This window comes from Panicum hallii, chromosome 3, assembly GCF_002211085.1.
Source record: "Panicum hallii strain FIL2 chromosome 3, PHallii_v3.1, whole genome shotgun sequence".
In the NCBI taxonomy this organism is placed as follows: Eukaryota; Viridiplantae; Streptophyta; class Magnoliopsida; order Poales; family Poaceae; genus Panicum; species Panicum hallii.
This window is the reverse complement of record NC_038044.1, coordinates 6,246,032-6,270,904: the sequence shown is the minus strand read 5'-3', so window position 1 is coordinate 6,270,904 and position 24,873 is coordinate 6,246,032. Positions and strand designations below refer to the sequence as shown.

At 53.0% G+C, this 24,873-nt stretch overlaps 4 protein-coding genes across 12 annotated transcripts; 2 read left to right on the top strand and 2 right to left on the bottom strand.

Moving 5' to 3' along the window:
* Positions 1 to 876: 876 nt before the first annotated feature.
* LOC112887183 (ABC transporter G family member 16-like) lies at positions 877 to 2,958 on the bottom strand. The gene has a single exon (XM_025953291.1). The coding sequence runs from the start codon at positions 2,956 to 2,958 to the stop codon at positions 877 to 879; it is 2,082 nt and encodes a 693-aa protein (XP_025809076.1).
* Positions 2,959 to 4,548: 1,590 nt separating this feature from the next.
* On the bottom strand, positions 4,549 to 7,854 carry LOC112886637 (serine/arginine-rich splicing factor RS2Z33-like). 3 transcript variants are annotated; one of them, XM_025952592.1, is made up of 7 exons: positions 7,735 to 7,854; positions 6,742 to 6,853; positions 6,053 to 6,092; positions 5,809 to 5,904; positions 5,488 to 5,684; positions 5,295 to 5,378; positions 4,549 to 5,179 (listed from the first exon to the last, which is right to left on the bottom strand). In XM_025952592.1, the coding sequence occupies exons 2-7, from the start codon at positions 6,846 to 6,848 to the stop codon at positions 4,771 to 4,773; spliced, it is 933 nt and encodes a 310-aa protein (XP_025808377.1). In that variant the 5' UTR covers positions 6,849 to 6,853; positions 7,735 to 7,854; the 3' UTR covers positions 4,549 to 4,770. The 3 variants fall into 3 exon arrangements, with proteins under 3 accessions (XP_025808377.1, XP_025808378.1, XP_025808379.1); XM_025952593.1 differs by lacking the exon at positions 7,735 to 7,854 and adding an exon at positions 7,660 to 7,698; XM_025952594.1 differs by lacking the exon at positions 7,735 to 7,854 and adding an exon at positions 7,582 to 7,598.
* A 1,245-nt stretch (positions 7,855 to 9,099) lies between these two features.
* LOC112887269 (serine/arginine-rich splicing factor RS2Z33-like) lies at positions 9,100 to 12,449 on the top strand. 7 transcript variants are annotated; one of them, XM_025953404.1, is made up of 8 exons: positions 9,100 to 9,254; positions 9,992 to 10,100; positions 10,638 to 10,724; positions 10,818 to 10,857; positions 11,007 to 11,102; positions 11,241 to 11,437; positions 11,551 to 11,646; positions 11,776 to 12,449. In XM_025953404.1, the coding sequence occupies exons 2-8, from the start codon at positions 9,994 to 9,996 to the stop codon at positions 12,227 to 12,229; spliced, it is 1,077 nt and encodes a 358-aa protein (XP_025809189.1). In that variant the 5' UTR covers positions 9,100 to 9,254; positions 9,992 to 9,993; the 3' UTR covers positions 12,230 to 12,449. The 7 variants fall into 7 exon arrangements, with proteins under 7 accessions (XP_025809189.1, XP_025809192.1, XP_025809190.1 ...); XM_025953405.1 differs by having other exon boundaries at positions 9,101 to 9,254; positions 9,989 to 10,100; XM_025953403.1 differs by lacking the exon at positions 9,100 to 9,254 and adding an exon at positions 9,292 to 9,409.
* A 947-nt stretch (positions 12,450 to 13,396) lies between these two features.
* LOC112883906 (ABC transporter G family member 16-like) lies at positions 13,397 to 15,878 on the top strand. The gene has a single exon (XM_025949175.1). The coding sequence runs from the start codon at positions 13,639 to 13,641 to the stop codon at positions 15,721 to 15,723; it is 2,085 nt and encodes a 694-aa protein (XP_025804960.1). The 5' UTR covers positions 13,397 to 13,638; the 3' UTR covers positions 15,724 to 15,878.
* Positions 15,879 to 24,873: the final 8,995 nt, after the last annotated feature.

The window sequence follows — 24,873 nt, the reverse complement described above, 5'->3', positions numbered from 1 at the left end:
CGCCGCCCCGCCCCGAGCCGCTCCCGCGCCCCGCAGCGCCGCCGTCCCGCGCCGCCCCGCCCCGAGCCGCCCCGAGCAGCACCGCCCTGCAGCCCGCGCGCGTGGAGCCGCGATTTGGACGAGCGCGATGGAGGACGCCCGTACTGGCTTCGTCTGTGCGGGACGCAGGCGACGGACTCCATTTTACAGCACGCGTTGGAGAATACCGCTGGAGTGATACGGTGCTACAGTATCCTCCGTTAATAGAGAACCGGATCGTTTAGCAGACGCCGCTGGAGTCAGCCTGAGGAAGATGGTCCTATGATTTTATCTCCACACACTAGAGAGATAGAGACAGGTGGTCAGAGAAGATAGCAGTAGGATGGAATGCTAGGGGATCGTCAGCTTGGCGAGGTGACCTTCAGTCCAGCTCAGCGCCGTGCTTCCCGTTGGTGATGGTAGTAGAGCAGCGCTGCCAAGGATGAAGGCCTCCTGTGCAAGGTCGCACAGGCAGGAATAGGGGCAGAATGGGCGTCGCCATGCTGGCTGCCACACACAAACGTAGGCGCTGTTTCGCCATCTTCGCAGGCTGCCATGGTCGGGGCTGGCTAGGCTAGCTGAGGAAGACGGCGACTGGTTGGGCGAGGAGTACGACTGTACGACGGCCAATCGGTGACATGGCGGCGCCACGCAGAGACGTAGGCGCTGCTTCGCCATCTTCGCAGCCCGCCGTGGTCGGGGCTGGCTAGCCGAGGACGACGGTGACGGGTTGGGTGGTGGCGTGGAGTACGACAGCCAGTTCGTGATAGGATTTAAAAGTTCATACATCTTTTTAAAAAAGGAAATATATATTAGGAGTATTTCTTAAAGCACACATCGAGCTACACATACATGTTCTTATTGGCGCTTATTTTTGCTGCCGACGAGTAAGACCGCATAGAAGAGAGCCCTGAACAAGAACCCCCACGCCACTGTCACCAGCAGGCACTTCCACCTCCCAATGTCCGTGACAGCCTGCTGCGCCAGCACGTCGGCGCCGGTGGTGACGCACGTGTTGGCAGTGACGTTCGTGCCCAGCGTGGCGCTGATGGCGTCCAGCACCCTCAGCTTGACGGCCTCCGGCAGGCGCCCGATCGGGCTGCCGTCGAACATCTCGACGCCGCGCGAGAAGCAGCGCGACGCGCCGCCAAACTCGTTCTGGAGCACGGCCTGGTACGGGTACTTCACGAGGGATAAATAGTGGAACCAGATCCAGTACTCCGGGATGCGGTCGCGGGTGATGAAGAAGCCGGAGAAGAGGAGGAAGTAGGCCAGGATGGCCACCACCACCGTGTACCCCAGCATGACGTGCGGCACCACGGCGGAGAGGAACGTGACGAAGCCGCTGCCCGCCCAGAAGGAGGCCAGGATGATCAGGACGAAGAAGAGGAACGACGAGGCGCCGCCGGAGAGCCCCACCGCCCAGAAGGTGATGAGCGCGAAGGCGAAGGAGAGGAGCACGAGCGGCGGGAAGGCGACGGCGGCGTTGGCGAGCACGTAGGAGATGCGGCGGTAGGCGTTGTGCGCGGTCTCGCGGAGGTAGATGTGGCGCTCCTGCACGAACACCGGCAGCGCGTCGGCGCACACGTAGAACATGGTCGACATGCCCATGGCGAAGAAGCCCAGCCGCTCCTGCACGCCCTTAGGCGTGTCGTCCAGGCGCCAGAAGATGGTGGCCAGGATGAAGCCAGTGATCATGATCGTTCCCAGCCGCATGGCGAAGAGCTCCGGCATGCGTCCCGTGTTGGTGAAGGACCGCTTGATCAGCACCCACACCTCCGTCCACGGCGGGTTCGCGAACGTCGGCACCGACCCGCTCACCGCGCTCCCAGATCCTCTCCCGGCGACCAGCTTCCCCCGGGACACGCTCTCGGCGATGGCGAGCTCCAGGGGCATCGTGCTCATAAGTTTGTTGCACTTGTTGACTAAGGCCTTCATCCTGTTGGCGTTGAAGTCGGCGAGCGCGGCGGCGCCGTCGGGCTGGCGCTCGAACTCGCGGATGGTGTCGAGCGCGAACTCGGCGGGGTTCTCGTTGTCCGGGATGGGCGCGCCGAACTCGGCGAAGAAGGGCTTGAGGCCGGCGGGCGTGCCGGCGTAGACGGTGCGTCCGCGCGAGAGCAGGAGCAGGCGGTCGAGGATGCCGAGGATGCGCGCGCTGGGCTGGTGGATGGTCATGATCACCACGCTGCCGCTCTGCGCGATGCGGCGGAGCACCTGCACCACCATGAAGGCGCTGGCCGAGTCAAGCCCGGAGGTGGGCTCGTCCAGGAACAGCAGGATCGGGTCGTGTATGATGTCCGTCCCGATCGACACGCGCCGGCGCTCTCCGCCGGACACCCCGCGGTGGCCCTCGTCGCCGATGATGGTGTCCGCGGCCCGGGACAGGCCGAGCTGGTCGATGAGCGCGTCCACGCGCGCGCGCTTCTTCTCCTGCGACAGCGCGCGCGGGAGGCGGAACTCGGCGGCGAAGCGCAGCGTCTCGCGGACCGTCAGCATCGGGTACAGCAGGTCGTCCTGCATGACGTGGGCGGAGATGGCGCGGAGCCGGCGGCCGTGGAGCGGCTCCCCGTTGAGCGTGACGCTCCCGCGGAGGCTCTCGCGCGCGATCCGCCCCGCCAGCGCGTCCAGCAGCGTGGACTTGCCGGAGCCGCTGGCGCCCATGACGGCGAGCAGCTCGCCCGCGCACGCCTCGCCGGAGACGCCGTCGAGCAGCGTCTTGGCGCGCCTGGACGACCCCGACGGCGGGGGCGCGTCCGCGGACGCCACCAGACGGCTGCTGGCGCGGGGCGCCAGGCAGCAGCCCGCGAGCCCGCCGCCCTTCTTGACGCTGTACGAGAGGTCGGCGAAGCTGAGCACGTAGGGGACAGGCGCGAGCGGCGTCTTCGCCGCCTCGTCGGCGGCGGCGTCGATGTCGACCACCGCGTGGCCGGAGGCCGCCATGCCTGTATCCGTTGCGTCACGAGGGCACGACCGTTGCTGCAGGAGCACAGCGAGGGGGGGCATGCTTGGCTGCCTTGGATGGTTTGGGTGTTTGATGGTTTGGATGTTTGGTTGTGTGAACAGCGTGGCGTGGGCTCGTTTATATTTACTGGTTATAGAGGGGCGTGGGCAGTGCGAGCCCGACTCGGGCTCTGACTCGGGAGTCGGGTCCGGTGCGTACCTGCTGGAGTTCCGAGTCGGAGTAGGAGACCGACTTGTACCTGGGCTGGTCCCTGCCCCTCCAGGCTCCAGCTAGGAGAGATCATGTCGAAGAACGCATTTATTCCCAACCGTTCATGGTATGATTGTGCCAGCGCAAGAGCCGATCTGTAGCTTTTTCATTACGCATTGAACTCTAGATGCAAGAGGCCACATTTGAAGCACAATGGACTCGTTAATTAAGCATTAAATTAGGAGCCGGCAATTTAGGCGGAAGCTAGTGGCTGCGTTTAGAGAGGTTCCGGAAAGAAAAATATAACAGTAAATTGCATCCACCATAAAAAAAACTTGCATCGCCGTATCACTTTAGTCCAACAAGTTGCAAATATACGTAAAGTTATCAAATATGCGCATGTACAACGTCACATGTACAGCACCGATCGTATTTTACCATGGTGAAGGCCACGTGGAGTATTGCTTATGGTGTGATTGTAATGGACCAAACATGTCTTGTGAATATATCTAAAAGATAATCATATTTTATTGTGTGATTATAATGGACTAGACATGAACCTGAATAAACAATCTGAGCTGCAAGAGAACAACAACTGAGGGTAAGTAAGAATCAATAAGATATAATGTGTGTTGGTAGGGCCGTGATAAATTATATACGAAACTTAAATTTGGACACTATTTAAATATTGTGTACAACCAAATGTTAAACAACATACATACGGTTTTTCCATTTGTTAGCTACGGTCAACAAGTAAGAATACTAAAATTCAGGATTGAGGCGGAATACTTGGTCCAAAATAATAATAATCTAAAAGTGAATAAAGATCCAAAACAATCTGGAATAGTTAGTCAAAAGTAGTAGCGACAAAACGCTACTGACATAATTATAGGTTCATGTGTGGTTCATTACAATTACACACTAAACATGGAACTATTCATGAAATATATTCACAAAACGTGTTTAGCCCATTACAACCATAAAATAAGCTATAGTTGTCATATCCTGCCACCACATAATACGCTCGGCAACTAATATGTGATCGTACATGCACGTATTTCACAAGTTCATGTATCAATTTGCATGTTTTGCAACTTATTAGACCAAAGTGATACAACCATACAAGTTGTTGTATGGTGAGTGCAGTTTGCTCAAAATATAATGCGTTGAAGCTTGCATATGTAGCGTGCCTGCTAAATGATCAAAGACAAGTTATTCAATCCAGAAAAGCGCAGCGATAATGTGTGGTGAGGATCGCAGCCGAGCGTGCATCATGTCACAGCAGAGGATCATGTGCAGTGGAGCTGCCAAATGGACCCGTGCATGAACGGCAAGCTCTCTTCACTGCAACTGCAATATAAAGGCTGCCAAGAGGATAATTTATCTGGCGAAAATACAAATTAAGCAGTCTAAGAAGTTCAAATATCAACGTTACAAACCAGGGATAGCCCACGGGCAACAGATCCTTGCATAAGTTTCTAGCTCACAAAAGCAGAATTCGTCCAGAAAATGAGCAAATACAGTTCATTCTGTCTTAAAACTGAAATATAACGGCTACAACCAGATCGGCACATTGCATCTCAAACTGGGATGAAAGGTTTTCAGGGGGACTGGCTTCCTCTTGGTGAACCACGGCCATCATCATCACCAGCGTTGCCTTTGGGACTAGGGCTCCGGTCATCTCTAGGGCTCGGGCTGCGCCCATTGGCTGCAGGGCTTCGGTAGCCATCAGATGGGCTGCGGCTCCTGCTGTTCTCCCTCCTCACAGGGCTGTCACCACGGTCTGAGCCATTGCGTTCACCATTGTCCTTTGGTGGCGGGCTCACCTGATCCCTTGGGCTGGGACTCCTTGGGCTCCTACTGCCATTAGGTGTGGGGCTGCGCTCCTTTTCCTTTGCACTTGGTGAGGCAGAACGCCTGGGGCTCCTGCTGTAGCTAAGACTCCTTGATCTCCTCTCATCACGGTCTCGGCGTCCACCCCTGGGAGATCCAGATGCGGATCTAGAACGGCTGGATGTAATACAAGGACCCGTTAGAAAAGGATGGATGGCAAAAACAGATATACAAGATAAACAATAACATGAATAGCTCAGAAAAATAATTCATTGGGGTTTCGTCAGCATACCTATAGCTCCGGCTTCTGCTGTAGCTCCGGCTGCGCCCCCGTCCACGGCGTGGAGATGGTGACCGTGAATAGCTTCTCTCACGCCTGAAACATGTTTAGCAAGCAGACTGTGAGTAAAAACATACAATAACAAGCAGCAATTGAAGTGCATGATAGCAGTAGAATGAAGCTGAAGAATGTTATCAATAAACACCTGAGGTTCCTTGGACTGTTCTGGCAATTTCTTTCTATGTGGCCCCTTTCTCCACAACGGTAGCATTTGTTCTTCCAGTCACCAGCCTTGCAGTCCCTTGCCCAGTGACCATCAATTCCACAGTTAAAACAACGACCTGTTCCTGGTGGAGGCCCTCTTCCCATGTACTCACGTGAGCCACCAGAACCACGAGGAACCTGCAGTCACACATGTTCGATAGACCATGAGTTCAAGATCAAAGCACATGCTCATTAAATCAGAAGCTTAAAAAAATCAATTATTGTAATCATTCAGAAATTGGATAACTAGACAGCAACTTACCCCTTTAGCAAACTCAACAATAATGCGGCTCCCATCAACTTCCCTGCCATCTAGGTTGTATTGTGCATCATCAGCATCACGAGGATCACTGAATTCCTGTTTAGCAAAGAGAAGAGGCAACAAAAAAAAAAGAGTTGACACATGTGAAAAGTATTTTATTTAACAATCCCCATAGCATGTGTGAACCAACAATAAGAAAATGTGAATTATTCAGAATCAAAATGGGGCAGTAAAATTCACGTACAATAAATGCATAGTCGCGCTTCAACTCCACTTCTCGTATTCTGCGCAAATGGTTGCCACAAACAATAAGCCGTCATGAGTCAAGTACTCAAATGCATCATCAAGTTGCAACGTCCACTACAACAGTCAATAAGATTACACCAAGGGCGCCCTTCACCAAAGTCCTCCACAAATATTGGAACAATGGCCACCAATTCCACCAAGGGCACCCTTCCACCACAGACCTCCCAGGTTGTGTAAAAAACCGAAAAACCTTCAACAAGATCATTCAAGTCAAACACACAAGGCCAGGAGGTCAAACATCTACTCTGTGCTTGCTGAAATAACAGAGAATAGCAAACAAAAAAGTGGCTTGTATAGCCTCATCCACAAAACGCTGAGAATGCTCCTAGTATCAATGAATCCTCATCATCTATATGAACAAGGATAGGAAGGACCCCTCATTTATTAGCGTAGTCTAAGTTCTAGACACCAGACGACCTGCATCCTCATGTCAGGAGGATTATAGAGTTACAGTCTAAGAGATGATAGCCTGGTGTATACCAAAATATTTAACCAAGCTAACTTATTACAACGTGTCAGCATCAATTGCTCATGTTAAGTTCTAGGACAGGAATGGTGTTTTACCCTCATAATAACAAGTAACGCACTCTGCACTTCACAAGAACTCTTTGTGAATATGTTTCTTACCTTCCATATTTGCTGAAAAGATATTCCAGGTCGCGGGAACGAGTGCGGGAGGAGAGTCTGCCAACATACAAGCGTGTGTTCCCATAACGATCATCATAGCGAGGCATGTCTCCTGAACACATGAAAACCTTCAATCAGTCCTTTCATAAAAAATCTAGCTAAAGTACACATGATAGTATGAACGCTGTAGTTGAGACTTGAGAGAGAGCACATTGAGTACAAACAACGATATCATAACCTATAAATAATATCACATACTAACTAGAAAATTCTCCTCGGTCTCAATTTACACAACTCGATGGCACTTGGAAAATCACAACAATTGCAGCATCTCGCATCACAAGCTGCAGTTAGGAATTGTACTACAAACTTAACTATGCTACTCATTTCTAATCAGAAGACCCACCAGAGAGAAACCATTTGTGATTTGTGACCAGTGAACTGACCACTCTACGATTGATGCTAGCAAACAACAGCCCATGGATTGGCAGTTTGACGACCTTCTATTCAAATGTCAAGCTGCAACTATTCCTAATTCCAGAGGAAGTAAAACTAAGATCCGTGCTATAAATCCTTCACCTTATATCCGACGAAAACAGCTTGACCCAGCAAAACCAAAGAGCAAGTTGCCCCACCCGCAAAACACAGATTTTGCAAACAAAAAAAAAACGAACTTGTTGCATGAAAACGATAAATACAACTAGATCTGACCGAGAACTAACAAATCCCCCAAACAACATGGGGAACCCTAGAAAGTGAATCGATTAGTCCCCACCACGCAGCAAATCAAGGTTACACAAATAAACAGATCCGCAGCAAAAAAAAAAGGAAAACTTTTACTTTTGGATTCAAGGGCTCGCAGCAGAGCAGAGAATCTGCAAAACACAAAGAACAAGCGGTCGCAGCAGAGCAGAGAACCTGCATAACACGAAGCAACCGACTGGAGCGCGCCTGAGGAGAAAGAGAGAAGCAGTTGCCGCGGCGGAGGGTTACCTGGATCTGGATCGAGGCGCCTCCGGCGGCGGCGCGGAGGGGGAAGGAGGGTGTGCAGCGGCGAGAGTGGGACAGGAGAGGGGGGGTTGTGGAACGGATATGGTCACTGGTGGGGAGCGCTGAACCGGATACGTAACTTGGGCCAGGCCTTTTCAGTTTCGGCCCATGGACCCAATCCTCTTCAGCCAGAGAGAGTAGTCAACGGCAGCACGCATAAAATAGATGGTGACGGCGGAGGCCACAACAAGCACCTCACAAGGACTTTTTTATGCAATTTAATTTTTTTTCAGGTAGGCTGGATGTAAAAGCACTTTTACCATATTAATAAATCCGATCCGTCTCCAAAGAAATAAAAAAATATGATGACCGAAGCAGCAAGTCAGTGAACGTTAGAACATTTGGAAAACCACTCAGAGGAGTTTCCTTTGAAGAGTGTGTATATTTCTTTCAATATTATAGAATAAAATTATTCTAATCTCTTGAACGGCCAGGTATGTATATAACTATTTATTATTATAAGTATTTCAATAGTGCTGATGGAAACATTTAGCATAGAGATGTCAATACGTGATCAAATTAAAGGTTTAGATGCTTACTAAACCTCCACTCATTGCTGGCAAAGATGTGCATCATTGTTACATACGACCATTTTTACTATCCATTAACCACACGGCTAGAAAATCTGCATTAGTGGCGCTAGTGTTGTTAGTTATTAGTTGGAACTATGAGATGGTGGTGGTTGTGTGATAGATACACAATAGAATTTTTGGGGATCGCCACCTAAGAGAGGCCGAGGTGAAAGTCCCAACTAACCTTCGGGCAGTACAAAAGGCATTTCACGGTTTATGATCAGTAAATAATAAAAGCATTCTGAAAAGACTCGTGTAAGCCACCTAAGATAAGAAGGCACAAATGTAAATTTAAAGGTCTAGAGAAAAAAAATACACAGTACATGCGAGGGAGTGATGCGCAACGAAGAGAGATGAAGGTGGCAACAAGGTCCTCCCGAATGCCACAATCGGGCGAAGGGAGGAAATAGAAAAAAAATGCAAAAGAAGATGAAGCAACATTACAAAACTCAAGAAAATTGCAACGCACAGTGCTAACATTGAAAATTGGAGCAGAGATCCTCAAATCAGCCTAAAAAAACGCCTGCCGTCGGCCGCTGCCCAAACGGCCAAACCCCAAAAGAGGTAAAAAGGGATTTGGTGGGCTTGGCGGCCCAAATTGGGCCGCGGTGAACGTTTTCGGAGGAAACATCGTGTCCTACTCGGACCGCATGGCCCACCTGTAAGTCAGACGGAACCCGTTCGGAAGGGAACCGATTCTCGCAGGTCGCAAAGCTTTCCCGGCCCGCTCCGCCCGTGGACCATCATCCACCGCCCCCCGGCTTCTCTCCAAGGCAAGGCTCCAGATCCTTCCCACCGTCCGGTCCGAGACGCACCAACGCCAGTACGCCACCACATCCGTTCCCTTCCACGACCCCTCTCGCCGTCGCCGCCGGCTCCGTCCAGATCCAGGTATCCATCCTTCCGCAGCTTCCTTTCCTCGTGTTCTTATATCCGTGAGCGCGCGCATCGTTCCGCGAGGGGCATCATGTTAATTGTTGGGTTTGCTGCGCTGCGTGGTGGCGATCGCGGACCCATCAGGGTTTATTTTCCACGAGCAATTCAAGGTTGGGGCTCAACCCCGCGTGCCCTGCGTTCAGTTTGATGCGGGGATCTGAGAATTTTTTGAGCCCGATTTAGTCCTCAAGAGTTGCCCAGTGTTTTGTCGGGGGATTTGGCTGCTTTGGTCGGATAACGCTGTGGGGAATCTGTTACAACAGCGCCTTGCAACTAAATCACAAGGCTAGTACAGGGATGACAAAATTGAGAACCCTGATCTCCTAGCGCAAGCTACTGTTCACAAAGTAGCTTCTGTACGGTGATTCTCATGATTAATGAGCAAGACGAAACCATTTTGGTTTAGCGAGCTCCAACTTTTAACTACCGCTGCGCCCGCTTCATTATCAGTCCTCTTGAGATGTGAGGTGCTACAACTGCTGCGATGTATGCACTGCCATCAAATTGTACAAGGGGACAGTGGCAATCGACTAGTCTAGTGCCTAGTATTCAGAGGGTTCTGATGGAGTTGTCTGTAGTCTGTACTACCGCCCGTAGCGTTAATGTTGTCTATGTTCAGTGTAGTTGTGTGTTATCGCTTTATGCAATAAGTTTTTGACGAAACATCTGATGGAGTTTCTTGTGGTTAGCAGATATGCCTCGCTATGATGATCGCTATGGAGGCACGCGCTTGTATGTTGGCAGATTGGCCTCCCGTACTCGCTCCCGCGACCTAGAATATCTGTTCAGCAGATATGGAAGGTAAGAACACTATGTTAATTAGGAGTTCTCCAAGAGTGTTCAGAAGTAAAATAATTTTGCAATTTGGTACCCTTATAGAAGATTATGTTAATATTGTGATGACTGTCAACTCCAGTTTTATGGGCTGTTGATTCAGTATACTAATTTCTGCAGAACATGTTAACCTGTAATCCATTACAATTTTATGGTTAACACCAGGTTAACAGATACTTTTGAATCCGTTCGAGCTACTTGTTAATTTTTATGGAATACACTCGTCTGTGATTCGCTAAACAGTGATTGCCGTGAACTGGTGGATGTGCTAGTCGTCTGGTACATAGAATAGATTAGTAAGCTTTTGGGGATCTTTCCAAACCTTTTCATAGGCAGTTTTAACAGGTGTCGGGTTCAGTGATACTACCGAGTCTCTTCAGGTTACTTGTGGGTGGGTCTTTCCAAACCATGTTGTCTTAGGTAGTTTCTGTTACTTCATTAAGCATAACGTCAAAGATTGACACCCAAGGAATTGTGTGTTTGACTTGAATGATCTTGTTGAAGGTTTTTCGGTTTTTACCGGGAGGTCTGTGGTGGAAGGGTGCCCTTGGTGGACTTGGTGACCATGGTGAAGGGCGCCCTTGGTGTGATGTTGTTGACTGTTTTAGTGGAAGTTCCAAGTTGGTGATGCATTTGAGTACTTGACTCATGACGGCTTACTGTTTGTGGCAACCCTTTGCGCAGAATACGAGAAGTGGAGTTGAAGCGCGACTATGCATTCATTGTATGTGAATTTTACCTCCCTCAGTTCAATTCTGGAACAATTTATATAATGTTAACATACTTCTTGTTTCTTGGGAAATATATATATTTATTTATTTACAATACATGGCATCTTTCTGTTTTGCTCTCTCTTGCTAAATTGTCAAACAGGAGTTCAGTGATCCTCGTGATGCTGATGATGCACGATACAACCTAGATGGCAGGGATGTTGATGGGAGCCGCATTATTGTTGAGTTTGCTAAAGGGGTAAGTTGCCCCTTCAGTTACATGCTTTCTGAATTTAGTGTTTATGATTTTTATCTGCCATTTTTATGCAACTAGAATTAAAATGTGTATTTTGATTTTGAATTTGGTTACGATCTTGCAAACAACTTGTGCTTGCAGGTTCCACGTGGACCAGGTGGCTCACGTGAATACATGGGAAGAGGCCCTCCCCCAGGAACAGGTCGTTGTTTCAACTGTGGAATCGATGGTCACTGGGCAAGAGACTGTAAGGCTGGTGACTGGAAAAATAAATGCTACCGATGTGGAGAAAGGGGCCATATAGAAAGAAATTGCCAGAACAGCCCTAGGAGTATCAGGTTGCTAACATTCTTCTGCTCCAGCCTAATGTATCTTGTATTGAATTGCTAAACCTTATCCTCATCCTTCATGCTTTTACTTGAAACGCTCTTGATGAATATGCATATTTCAGGCGTGAGAGAAGTTACTCACGGTCCCCATCTCCACGCCGTGGACGGGGCCGCAGTCGGAGCTACAGCAGAAGCCGAAGCCGGAGCCGGAGCTATAGGTATGACTAGAAAGCCGTGTGCATGTTTTTTTAGCTGTTTGTTTTTATTGGTTGATTGATTGTTGTCTTTCTGGTATTCTTCTTTTTTGTCACACGGCTTGTTTAACATTCCTTTTCTATTATCCTCAGCTGCTCAAGATCCCTATCTGGATCTCCTAGGGGAGGTCGCCATGACCGTGGTGAGAGGAGATCAAGGAGCCTTAGCTACAGCAGGAGTCCCATGCGATCTGCCTCCCCACCTGCAAAGGAGCGCAGCCCTACACCTGATGTTAGCAGGAGCCCAAGGAGTCCCAGTCCCCGGAGTCAGGTGAGCCCACCGCTAAGGGACAATGGTGAGCGCAATGGCTCAGACCGTGGTGATAGCCCTGGAGGAATGGAGAAGGAGAACAGCAGGAGCAGGAGCAGGAGCCGGAGCCCATCTGATGGCAACCGCAGCCCTGTGGCCAATGGGCGGAGCCCAAGTCCTAGGGATGACCCTAGCCCAAGCCCTATGGGTGACCGCAGTCCAAGTCCCAAGGGCAATGGTAACAACAATGATGATGATGACCACCAGGCTTCACCCATAGGAAGCAAGTCCCCCTGAAAACCGCCCATCCTAGTTTGTGGTGCTTCGTTACATAATGAGCGGACTTTGTGATAGCAGCTATATTATGAGTTTTAAAGACATGATAATTATATTTTGCTCCTTTTTGAAAGGAGGACTTTTTTTATAAGAAAAGGAGGACTTTCTCTCTTGTGTAAGGATTTGTTGCCCACCGGCTGTAGTTTATGTGTATCGGAGATAATTGAACACTTTATTAGCATGCACAATCTGAATAAGTGAGTGATCGCATGTTGCGTTCACCGTTGATATGCTGACTGACAAGCTGCCAAGAGTCGTTTCAGTCTCAAGCATGAACCTCCAGGTTTGGGGAACTGAACCGCTAAGCCAAGCCTGTCCTACGACTCCTAGTTAACTGACTCTGAGTTAAGTGCACGGGAGGAGTTGTTGCGCGACTGCTGTCGACTGCAATCGTTGGCCGAGTCTTGTCCTTGCTAGGTACGGGTACGCTTTGCAGTTACGAGCGGTTGAGCGTTGAGGCCGTGATCGTCCTGGATGATGCAGCTCTGGTCACATGACCCGGTGGACTCGCGGCAACGGGTACACCAACGACCGGTTTCATGTGCTACTACCGCAGCGAAAGCCAGAGGAGTAGGAGAGGTTTTACATTTTAGTACGTTTTATTTGAAAAACCGACTGACAAATCTTACATCAGCAAGAGAAGCTAGATCCAATTAAGAAAAAGAAAAAGGTGGTGTTACCGGCTCCCGGTCAAGGGAAAAAAGTGGTTTTACTTGCTCAGTGTTTTTTTCTACTTGAGTCCCAAACCAGCTCCTAGCTACGGTGTCATTACAGTGGAAAACAGGGAAAGCCGAAGCCGTGTCAAACGAACCCTAAACGAGGAAAGGAGAGGCCGATAACTTGGATCACATGCCGTTGTCACATACTCACATGGGCCGTTGTGATGCTCTCCCTGGGCACAAAGTGCAGCGAGCCCGTGTAAAATACAAGACGAATTGCAAGACAAACACGAACAAGAACACGAGCAGACTTGCATACACCACACAAATTTTTGGCCAGAGTGCGTACGAGGATGCAATTCCACGACGCCAAGAAATACCCGGACGATTCCTCTCTGGGAAACGGAACCTGGCCGAGACGAATCGTGATCGAAAAAGAAAGAGCCGAGAAGGGGAAGAGGAGGGAAACGGCGTGGACGGCCGGTCGCCGGTCTCCCACTCCGACTGCTACGTCAAGTACGAAATGGAGCCGGCCCCCGGAGCCCAAAGTCGGGCTCGCCCTCTCACCGCCCCTCCTGCTATAAAGCGAGCGCGCCCACGCCACGGCCTCTCCCAACCCAAACCACTTGCCCGCCGATCCGTGCTCTCCGCATCGGCACGCCAGCGCCAAGACCGTGCGGCGGCTGACGCGACTTCACACACCCACACACGATGGCCACCTCCGGCCACGCCGTGGTCGACATCGACGAGGCAGGCGGCGACAGCGGCGGCGGCGACCAGGCCATGCGGCCGGCGCTCCCGCCGGTCCCGTACGTGCTCAACTTCGCCGACCTGTCGTACAGCGTCAAGAAGGGCGGCGGGCTAGCAGGTTGCCTCCCGTCGAGGCCCAGCAACCGCCTCGCGTCCGCGGACACGCCGCCGGCCGGGAACACCAAGACGCTGCTCGACGGCATCTCCGGGGAGGCGCGGGAGGGGGAGCTGTTCGCCGTCATGGGCGCCAGCGGCTCCGGCAAGTCCACGCTCGTGGACGCGCTGGCGGGGCGGATCGCGCGGGAGAGCCTCCGGGGGACCGTCACGCTCAACGGGGAGCCGCTCCACGGCCGCCGCCTCCGCGCCATCTCCGCCTACGTCATGCAGGACGACCTGCTGTACCCGATGCTGACGGTCCGCGAGACGCTGCTGTTCGCCGCCGAGTTCCGCCTCCCGCGCGAGCTGCCCCAGGACAGGAAGCGCGCGCGCGTTGACGCGCTCATCGACCAGCTCGGCCTGTCCCGGGCCGCGGACACCATCATCGGCGACGAGGGCCACCGCGGGGTGTCCGGCGGAGAGCGCCGGCGCGTGTCGATCGGGACGGACATCATCCACGACCCGATCCTGCTGTTCCTGGACGAGCCCACCTCCGGGCTTGACTCGGCCAGCGCCTTCATGGTGGTACAGGTGCTCCGCCGCATCGCGCAGAGCGGCAGCGTGGTGATCATGACCATCCACCAGCCCAGCGCGCGCATCCTCGGCATCCTCGACCGCCTGCTCCTGCTCTCGCGCGGACGCACCGTCTACGCCGGCACGCCCGCCGGCCTCAAGCCCTTCTTCGCCGAGTTCGGCGCGCCCATCCCGGACAACGAGAACCCCGCCGAGTTCGCGCTCGACACCATCCGCGAGTTCGAGCGCCAGCCCGACGGCGCCGCCGCGCTCGCCGACTTCAACACCAAGTGGCAGAACACGTCAGCAGTGGAAAAGGAAAGCAAGCTCATGAGCACGATGCCCCTGGAGCTCGCCATCGCCGAGAGCGTGTCCCGGGGGAAGCTGGTCGCCGGGAGAGGATCTGGGAGCGCGGTGAGCGGGTCGGTGCCGACGTTCGCGAACCCGCCGTGGACGGAGGTGTGGGTGCTGATCAAGCGGTCCTTCACCAACACGGGACGCATGCCGGAGCTCTTCGCCATGCGGCTGGGAACGATCATGGTCACTGGCTTCATCCTGGCCACCATCTTCTGGCGCCTGGACGACACGCCTAAGGGCGTGCAGGAGCGGCTGGGCTTCTTCGCCATGGGCATGTCGACCATGTTCTACGTGTGCGCCGACGCGCTGCCGGTGTTCGTGCAGGAGCGCCACATCTACCTCCGCGAGACCGCGCACAACGCCTACCGCCGCATCTCCTACGTGCTCGCCAACGCCGTCGTCGCCTTCCCGCCGCTCGTGCTCCTCTCCTTCGCCTTCGCGCTCATCACCTTCTGGGCGGTGGGGCTCTCCGGCGGCGCCTCGTCGTTCCTCTTCTTCGTCCTGATCATCCTGGCCTCCTTCTGGGCGGGCAGCGGCTTCGTCACGTTCCTCTCCGCCGTGGTGCCGCACGTCATGCTGGGGTACACGGTCGTGGTTGCCATCCTCGCCTACTTTCTTCTCTTCTCAGGTTTCTTCATCAACCGCGACCGCATCCCGGACTACTGGATCTGGTTCCACTACCTGTCGCTGGTCAAGTACCCGTACCAGGCGGTGCTCCAGAACGAGTTCAGCGACGCGTCGCGCTGCTTCTCCCGCGGCATCGAGATGTTCGATGGGACCCCCGTGGGGCACTTATCCGAGGCCGTGAAGCTCAAGGTGCTGGACGCCATCAGCAGGACGCTGGGGTCGAACATGACGGCCAACACCTGTGTCACCACCGGCGCCGACGTGCTGGCGCAGCAGGCCGTCACGGACATAGGCAAGTGGAAGTGCCTGCTCGTCACCGTGGCGTGGGGGTTCTTCTTCAGGGCCCTCTTCTACGTAGTCTTGCTCGTCGGCAGCAAAAACAAGCGCAAATAAGCCCATGTGGTTAGTTATTTTGTGATTGTGCTGATGAAGCAAATGTATAGCTCGATGCGTGCAACTTTTTATTTATTATTTCTTAATATATATTTCCTTTTTTTAGCATTGTACGCCTAATAATGCAATGCTTGGAGTAAAAACTTTTAACACTAGTTTTACAGTAGTAATTACTCGGGTTAATCTGTAGTATGTGGTATCGATGAATGCTCTTTGCCATACTCAGGCCTATGGGACTGTGCATATGGCATACATCTTACATGATAAGGGTGGAATATAGCCCACGCCTTACACCAGTTGTAACTAATCGTAACGTAGTAGAACTACTCGTACCGTAGTAGAACCAGTCGGAAAAAAATGAAGCTACCCGAAAAGTACTCGGGTAGGACTCCTGAGCTAGTATCCGGTTAGGATTTCCATGTAACCCTGTCCCCCAAAACTATATAAGGGTGGGCAGTCACCCCCTCCAAACGGAGATCACCCGAACCATATACAAGACGTAGGGTATTACGCTCTCGGCGGCCCAAATCAGTCTAAACTTTGTGTTCCTTGCATATTCGAGTTCCTGATCTCGGCGACACCCTACCTACAAACTCATCACCTTGGGGGTATCCCTCATTGGGCGTAGCGGAAAAACACCGATAGTTGGCGCGCCAGGTAGGGGTGTTCATCGAGCATCCACCGGAGAACTCGATGGCGTCTTTTAGCTTCACCAGCACCGTGCTCGATGAGGGCACAACTTTCATCTTCAGCTCCTGAATCTGCGTCGCTAACGGCTCGGATGGCTTCAACGGCCACCTAGCCGACTCCAGGAAGCCGGATGCCTCTACATCAACTTGATGCAGCGATTTTGACAAGTTTGTCGACAGCCTCGATGAGTTGCTGCTCCCCGATCACGTCGGGGAGATCGAGATGACATCCGTTTTCGACGCGACTTCAACTCGCGCTGCACCAGGACTACTCAGATCGGATTCAAACTGATCTGAGAAGGCCACATAGTCCAAGTCCCTCTCTGACTTGGAGTAGGATTTGGATCATCTTCTCAAGTTTGGAGACGAGGGAGCCACCGCCTGTCGGGGGCCTCTATTTTCAACAACTACTCGGACTCCGACGAAAAGTACTTGTACTATACCTTCAAGTTGGAGCTTGGGAGGACTTGGGGCAAGGGAGCCACCACCCGTTGGGAGGCCCCTATTCTTGACAACCACTCGCAACCTGATGACCACCTCGAAGCCTTTTCAGGTAGTCACCTGGGTTTGACCATAACGTCTATGCCGCAAGGCCGGTTCGTGTACTGGAAGGGCTTAGAGCCCTCTGAACTACTCGAATACGACTCCCGGCTTGTGGCCTTCACGCAGGAACAACCTTTTGAGGAAGACAAAGGTATCGTAGATTGCATTACAATGGCAGAATCCACCCTTCGGCGTATCAACCCAGGGAGCCGGAAGATTTCGACTACTCCACTCAACTTTCGCTCGCGTCACAACATCGACGCGCTGCAGCGACGACCTCGACTACTCAGCTCGCGCCACAATTAAGACTACTTTGACAAATCGGTAGCGCCAAATACTTCAACTACTCATCTTGAATAGAAACTAGTCGGGGACAAGTCTTAAACTACTCGGCGACTAGATCTGCACGGTTAACAACTAGTCAGAATCAGCTCCGACTGTCGGTGTTTAACCGGCTGCCCACCGTGGGATATACCCAAGGTGGTAAGTTTTGGGTGAGGGGACGCCGAGATTAGGAACTCGAAGGTGCAAGGAACACAAGACTTAGACAGGTTCAGGCCGCACGAAGCGTAACACCCTACGTCCTGTATGGCTTGTATTGCCTTCTGTATAGAATGACCTAATGATCTCCTGTTTCGAGGGGGTCCCTGACCTCCCTTATATATCCGAGAGGCCAGGGTTACAAAGATGCTAACCAACCTTTGCTGAGGGATCCTACCAGAACATGTCTCGGATAAATCCTCTCCGCGTTGGTTAGCTCTATCTCCTATTTAAATGGGATAAATAAAAGATAAACAAAATGAATAAGATATAAGACGAACTTAATCTCTTAAACCTCCGTAGACTACGCTACATGCCCAGCCCGGTAGCCCCGGGTCTGACAAGCCCCCGAGCTCTTCGTAGCTGAGTACTGCAGGCTTATCGAGTACTTTCGAAGCAGTCTTCGACTTCTTCCGAAGCTTCGTCTTGAAACCCTGCTTCGAGTACTTCCTTGGCCGCATCGAAGCTATGAGGTGCTCATGCCCCGAATTTTAGTTCTGTTATGGTGTGCGATTGAAAAATCGCACTCCATATGGAGTAGCCCCCGAGCCTCGGATTGAATCGGAGAATCAGGCTGAGGGTCCCATTAATTTGTAATCCTCCTTATCCTTCAAAGAAACTTGAAAAATAAGTAGTCGATGCCACGTACCCCGCAGCCCCCGAGCCTTGAATCCAAATCCCACGAAATTGGAGATAAGGGTCCAAAAAAAATCATGGCATACAGGCTAAACAATGACACTGTAAGGGGAGACCAAAATGATGGTACAAATGATGCAATTAGACCAAAGATTCGAAAAACCCCTTCTTTCGGGCTAATTGGCCCTGAAAAAATGATTAATCAAATATTCAATCTAATCAGACCACCAAGTGACCCCTCACCTTCGAAATATTCCACAAAACGACTCTTGGTCTTCTGAACAGTAACTTTTTCCCATCCCGCAGGTTACTTAACCCCGCGGCCATAGGAGGGAAAATTGTGCTTTCAGTCCGCATTCCGCCAAAAACCACCAAAACCCCAATCTGAGCCGAACGCCGCCACCACTGCCCAAGGAGATCCTCCTACTCCAACTTCCCCGCCCCTCTCCCTGCAGCCCCCGAGCATCTCGTGGCGTAGCGCATTGGAGATGGCGCCTAAGAAGTCGGAGATCGAGGGGAAGAAGAAAGCGGCAGAACCATCAACCGAGGAATGGTCACACAGTAAGTGCTCCCTTAACAATCTGAACAAACTGGTTTCCGAGGGGTTGCTCCAAGAGAAAAACCTTGTTAACTGGCGCCCCTCTTTCCGTGAACCTTTCCCCATGGAGAATGTCGACGAAATCGTCACATTCTTCCATTTTGCCGAACGGGGATTGGCCCTCCCCACTTGTTCTTTCTTCCGCGGCCTTCTTTACTACTACGGGCTTGAGCTCCATCACCTCAACCCGAATTCCATCTGCCACATCTCCATTTTCATCCACTTTTGTGAAGCATTTCTCGGAATTGAACCCCACTGGGATCTATTCCGCTTCCTCTTCCGCGTGAAACCCCAGCCAACCACAAAAAAACTCGCCGTGGTAGGGGGCGCCGGCATCCAACTGCGACAGCAGGTCGGCGAGAAATACCTTGCATATAGATTCCCTTCCAACCTTCCTGGGTGGGAAAACCTCTGGTTTTACATCGAGAACCATGCTCCCCCCTGCCGACGAAGTCGAGCAAACCGCCCGTGGTGAGGGGGGAGTGGAACCTTGAACCCTCCGGCATGGAAATGATTCAAGTCAAGGAGCTGCTGGAGGCCATCGATGCACTAAAGAAGGAGGGGGTGACCGGCGCCTCCGTCATGTTCTCCTTTTACAAGCGCCGCGTCCAACCCATCCAGCAGCGCTGTAATCTGGGCTTCGAGTACACCGGCCCCGCTGATCCTTCTCGTATGTGCACAGAAGAGGTACCCGACGAAGTCGCGCTCCAGCGAGTTCAGCGGGTGCTGCTGGACGTGGACGCCGTGCCATACGTGCCCACTCTGTACTCCGCGCAAAATCCGCCCCCGCCGGTGAGTGTTCGACTTCTTTTACTGAAGAAATCTGTTACTGCGCCGATGGTGTACTGAAAAACTTTTCTGCAGGGGCACTCGGAGTTGTACTGCAGCTACCCGCCACAGCCGGACCTCCCCCGAGCGTATCACCTCCTCCCCTCTGCGGCCGCAGCCGCCAAGAAGGCTCGCCTTGCTGCGGTTCAAAGCCGCAACGAGTCCGCCGAATGTGCGAGCCCGCGGGCAGGGGAAGAAACCGGAGAAGGACCGCGCCCGGCCGCCGCCGTTGCCACCAAGACAACTCGCCCTGCTACGGTTCGAGGCAGCGGCGAGTCCTCCGAGTGCGTGGACTCGCCGGCGAGTGAAGGAACCGAGGGGGAGCGCGCCGGGAGAGCTCCTCTGACCAGAGCTTGGAGTTGGCCGGCGCTTTGCCACCGGTGCCGAAGGGCCAGCGGCAGATGCGCAAACGCAAGGCCGAAGAAGTCGAGTCCTCCAGGTACGGAGTTGCTGTTTTGGCCAGTTACCAAGTTCCAATGATGCCGAACACTAACAGCACCCCCTTGCAATCTTCCTGCTCCACCACCCGGATCTGAACCCGAAAGGGTGGGGACAGGCCCCTCCGACGTCGCGGCGGTGACAATTGCCGTGGCGGAAACCCCTCCATCGGCCGGCCAAGCCTCGCCATCAGCGACGAGCGTTCCTCGGCGGGCCTGGCGGGTGAAGAAGGCTGCCAAGAAGAAGTCGACACTGTAAGTTTTGCTTCAATCGCTTGAAAAGCTTGACCGCGCCTGCGTGGATAACCATGTTGTCGATGTCGCCAGGGCTGCAAGTGCGGTGCAACTCCAGCTGGAACCGGGCAGGGCTGCGGCGCCTGCCTCAACTGCAGCAGCCCCCGAGCCCTCGGCGCCTGGGGGGCCTGTACCCGCAGAGGTGGCCCCTGAAGCAGATGCGGGGCTCCCCGACTTGCCGCCTCCCGAGTCCCGACAAGAAGGGGCCGGACCCGGTGGCGATGAACAAGTCGTGGCCCCGGAAGCGGATGCGGGGCTCCCCAACTTGCCGCCTCCCGGGTCCTGGCAAGAGGGAGCCGGGCCCAGTGGCGAGGAACAAGTCGTGGCCCCTGGTGCCGCTCCTACCAGTGGTACAGGTACGCGCTTACCTGCCCGCGGCTTGATGCCAGGGTCCGGGGACAATGTGGTGACTACTTCGTATGCTTGCAGGTGTCCAGCCGCCGCCGTCCGGGGATGCCGCCGGGCCCTCGGAGAGTCCCCGTGAGGTGCTGAGGACCGGGCCAGGGTACCAGAACATCATCACCACCGACCTGGTGGATGATCTTCTGCTAACGGCCGAGAACCTGAAGACCTTCAAGAGCACCTTCAAGGAGTTATACGACTTCTCCATGGTAGTACTCGCGTAAAGTTCCAAGTGTGTGCATTGGTGAGTTGTTTAGTACTCATCCTCCTCCTTTGGCGCAGCATGTGATTACCAAATCCCAGAAGAAGTCGGAGAAACTCCGCGCGGTTGTGAGTGACGCGCGGGAGTTAGGTGCCCTGCACAAGCGCATATCCGAGGAGAAGACGAAGAACTGTTATCTGCAGCGCGAGCTTGATATGCTGAAGCAGGAAAGGACTCGAGAGACCTGGCTGCTCAAGAATGACCTGAAGAACCTTGAAGAGGCCAACTCCGAGCTCCAACAACGGGTCAAGGAGCAACAAGCGGAGTACCAGGAGCAGCTCAAGGCAGAAAAGAAGGCGCACCAAGGTAGGCCCCCGCTTCCCTCGAGTACTTTTCCTTAGTGATTTTACTTGCTTGAGATGAAGTCGAAAGGCTGCAGAAGGTGATCGACGACACTGAACGTCAGTTCGTCGACTGCCTTCAGCAAGTCAAAGCGCTGGGCGAGAGGGACGAGCAGCGGCGCAAGGAGCTGGAGGACCTCCAGGGAGCCGCCCAGGAACTGGTGGACATGGTGGACCCGCCAGAAGAAGGCGAGGTAGGCCCGCGGCCCCTGCTGGGACGGCTCCGTGAAGCCCCGAAGAAAATGCTCAAGTTCTTATCCGAAGCTCCAGTCGCTTGCGTAAGCAACGCCCTTGCATATGTAAAGTCCTTCGTGCCCAATGCGCAGTTAGGCATTTTTGCGCAGGGGATGGCGGCAGACTGCTCGGACGAGCGTTTTGAAGAGTACCTGCGTGAAGCCCAACCTGTAGCGGAACAAATTGTACACAGTGTACTGCAGGATTAGGGTATGAGGAACAAGTACTCGTTCTCTTATATATATGTTTATGTCGATGTCTCTACTTGTGTGTGTGTGCCTATGCTGAGCGAATGTCCAGGCTTACAAGGCGCAAGTAGTAGACACTACCCCGGGGTGCAACGACCCTGAAGGTAGCCGTAGCTCCGTGTAGAAACTCGTCTAACAAGTGGCCCACAACCCGAAATTGTAGGCCTAAACTCGTTAGGAAGGAACGCGAGCATCGTCGCGGGATTGCCGTGCGTAGGGCAAAAAATTAGGACTAACTCGAGTGCGGCGACTCTGAGTGTAGTCGAAAATCGCTCCTGCTTATGAGCGTGCTCCGTAAGCTGTGTAAGACCCGGGTGGACGGATCGGGCTTGTTAGGAGCAGGTGCGGTCGTTGCCGCGTTTTGGCCATTCTTTTGGTAAAAACATGACTGTTCTGAGTGCCGCCACTCAAGATGTAGTCGAGGTAGCTCTTCATGCGAGCCTGTCCAACGTGCTGTTTTTGAGCCAGTCGAGCGGATCAACTGAGTTGGACAGAGTGCTACTTCGGTCGCGTGCGACCACCCAAGGTCGCGGCGGAACTCGATATATCGAGGAGTTTTAGCCGGAGCAGATGGTTCGATAAAAAGTAAAGTCGATAAGTTGTGAATGTAGTCACAACTTTATTCACGACGAGCGGCCAGTCTACACGAGTGTTGGTTCGTGGCCGTGGCTGTCGTGCGCCGGAGAATAAATGTTCAACCCGAATATTGTGGCTCATAGCCTCCAATATGCATCGAAGAAAGGAGATCTTCCACGCCCTTGAGGAATTCGGATATCGCCAGGTATTTGCTTATGGGTAGAACTTACGCAGGTGTTGGACGTTCCAGGAATTTGGGATGTCCTGGCCCTCGGGGCATTGTAGTCGATACGACCCTGGCCGTGTGACCTGCTTGACGACGAAAGGGCCCTCCCACCTTGAATTGAGTTTGTGTAGGCCAGATTCGTCCTGGATACGACGTAAGACCAGGTCGCCGACGCTGAATGACCGCTCCTTGACGTTGCGATCATGGTATCGGCGGATACCCTGCAGGTACCTGGCTGACTGGACAAGGGCGGTGCAACGAGCTTCTTCCACAGAATCGAGCTCTAACTGCCTCGCTTCGTCCGCCTCGCCTTCATTGTACCTTTCAACCCTTGGGGACTTCCACATGATATCGGCTGGTAAAATGGCTTCAGATCCATATACAAGGAAGAAAGGTGTTTGGCCTGTGGCTTTGGACGGCTGAGTCCGAAGCCCCCAGACTACATGCGGCAGCTCGTGTACCCATTTGCCTCCCTTCTTGCTGTTTTCATCGTATAGTCGCTTCTTGAGACCGTCGATTATCAAGCCGTTCGCCCGTTCGACTTGTCCATTGGCCCGCGGGTGTGCAACTGAGACATATTTGACTTCGATGCAAGCGTTCTCGCAGAATTCCCAGAAATGGTTGGCCGTGAAATTTGACCCCAAGTCCGTGATGATAGTGTTGGGGAAGCCGAACCGGTGCAAAATTTCTGAGATGAAGTCAACAACCCGGTCTGGCGTGAGTTTGGCGATTGGCTTGTACTCGATCCACTTCGTAAACTTGTCGATAGCCACCAGAACATGAGTAAAACCGCCTGGCGCCGTCGTGAAGGGCCCGATCATGTCGAGACTCCAACAAGCAAAAGGCCACGATGGTGGTATAGTGATGAGGCTATGAGCAGGAACATGGGTCTGTTTGCCGAAGAATTGGCAGTTTTGACACCTGCGCACGAGATCCTCCGCGTCGGTGACTGCGGTGGGCCACCAGAAGCCGGCCTTGTATGCTTTCCCAACCAGCGTTCTGGACGCCGCATGGTTGCCGCAGACGCCTTCGTGGATCTCTCGTAGTATGTCGTACCCATCTTCCTTCGTGACGCACTTCATAAGAACTCCTGACCGAGCGCCACGCCTGTAGAGCTTGCCGTTGACCAGGATGAAGCCCTTGCTTCTTCTTAAGACGCGCGCCGCTTCCGCACTCTTAGCGTCAATTCCGGCTGGTAGCCATTGGTCTTGAATGAAGTCAATGAAAACCGCTCGCCAGTCCTCCCCCAGCATCAGAACCTCTCGATCGGGTTGTCGGGAACCCGAGTCGATGGTTACTTGCGGAGAAGGCTTGATGGATGGCTGATCAAGCTCCTGGACGAAGACTCCCGGCGGGACTTGAGCACGCGTTGACCCTAACTTGGACAGGATATCCGCGCCAACGTTGTGCTCCCGTAGCACATGGTGAACCTCCAAACCAGAAAACTTGCCTTCCAGCTTGCGCACTTCCTGGACGTATGCATCCATTGTTTCCTTGTTGCAGTCCCACTCCTTATTGACCTGCTGAACGACAAGAAGAGAATCGCCATACACAAGTAATCGCTTGATCCCTAGTGATATCGCCAAACGAAGCCCGTGAAGCAAGGCTTCATACTCGGCTTCATTATTAGATACCTTCCATAAGATCTGAAGGACGTACTTCAATTGTTCGCCTCGTGGGGAGATGAGCAAGACACCAGCGCCTCCGCCGTCGAGCTTGAGGGACCCATCAAAATACATGGTCCAGTGCTCTGGCTTGTCCACTGGGGTTGGGACTTGATTCTCCCTCCATTCAGCTATGAAGTCGACTAGAGCCTGTGACTTGATGGCAGTGCGTGGCTTGAAGTCGATTGACAAAGCCCCCAGTTCCACTGCCCACTTAGATATGCGTCCCGTGGCATCTTGATTATGGAGAATATCCGCCAGCAGGAAGTCCGTAATCACAGTGATCTTGTACTCGTCGAAGTAATGGCGCAACTTTCTTGATGTGATCAAAATTGCATATAAGAGCTTTTGAACAGCTGGGTACCGTACTTTTGACTCGGAGAGGACCTCGCTGATGAAATAGACGGGCCTCTGCACTCCGAACGCATGGCCTTCTTCGCCTCGCTCGACTACAATAGCGCTGCTGACAACATGGGTTGTTGCCGCAATGTAGAGTAGTAGATCCTCTTCCGGTAGCGGAGCGGTAAGGATCGGAGGCGACTGGAGGTGAATTTTCAAGTCTTGTAGAGCTCGCTCGGCCTCCTCCGTCCATTGAAACTTGTCTTGGCGTTTTAGGAGCTTGAAGAAAGGTA

What these genes read in the sequence shown, in the direction of transcription:
- LOC112886637 (XM_025952592.1), bottom strand. Translation starts at nt 6,848, where the DNA reads ATGCCTCGCTATGATGATCGTTATGGGAACACACGCTTGTATGTTGGC. An exon ending in CTTTTCAGCAAATATGGAAG is followed by an intron (nt 6,093 to 6,741) that starts GTAAGAAACATA and finishes CCATTTGCGCAG; the next exon opens with AATACGAGAAGTGGAGTTGA. An exon ending in TTGTTGAGTTTGCTAAAGGG is followed by an intron (nt 5,685 to 5,808) that starts GTAAGTTGCTGT and finishes GTGTGACTGCAG; the next exon opens with GTTCCTCGTGGTTCTGGTGG.
- LOC112883906 (XM_025949175.1), top strand. Translation starts at nt 13,639, where the DNA reads ATGGCCACCTCCGGCCACGCCGTGGTCGACATCGACGAGGCAGGCGGC.
- LOC112887183 (XM_025953291.1), bottom strand. Translation starts at nt 2,958, where the DNA reads ATGGCGGCCTCCGGCCACGCGGTGGTCGACATCGACGCCGCCGCCGAC.
- LOC112887269 (XM_025953403.1), top strand. Translation starts at nt 9,331, where the DNA reads ATGTTAATTGTTGGGTTTGCTGCGCTGCGTGGTGGCGATCGCGGACCC. An exon ending in TTTTCCACGAGCAATTCAAG is followed by an intron (nt 9,410 to 9,991) that starts GTTGGGGCTCAA and finishes TGTGGTTAGCAG; the next exon opens with ATATGCCTCGCTATGATGAT. An exon ending in AGCCGGAGCCGGAGCTATAG is followed by an intron (nt 11,647 to 11,775) that starts GTATGACTAGAA and finishes TATTATCCTCAG; the next exon opens with CTGCTCAAGATCCCTATCTG.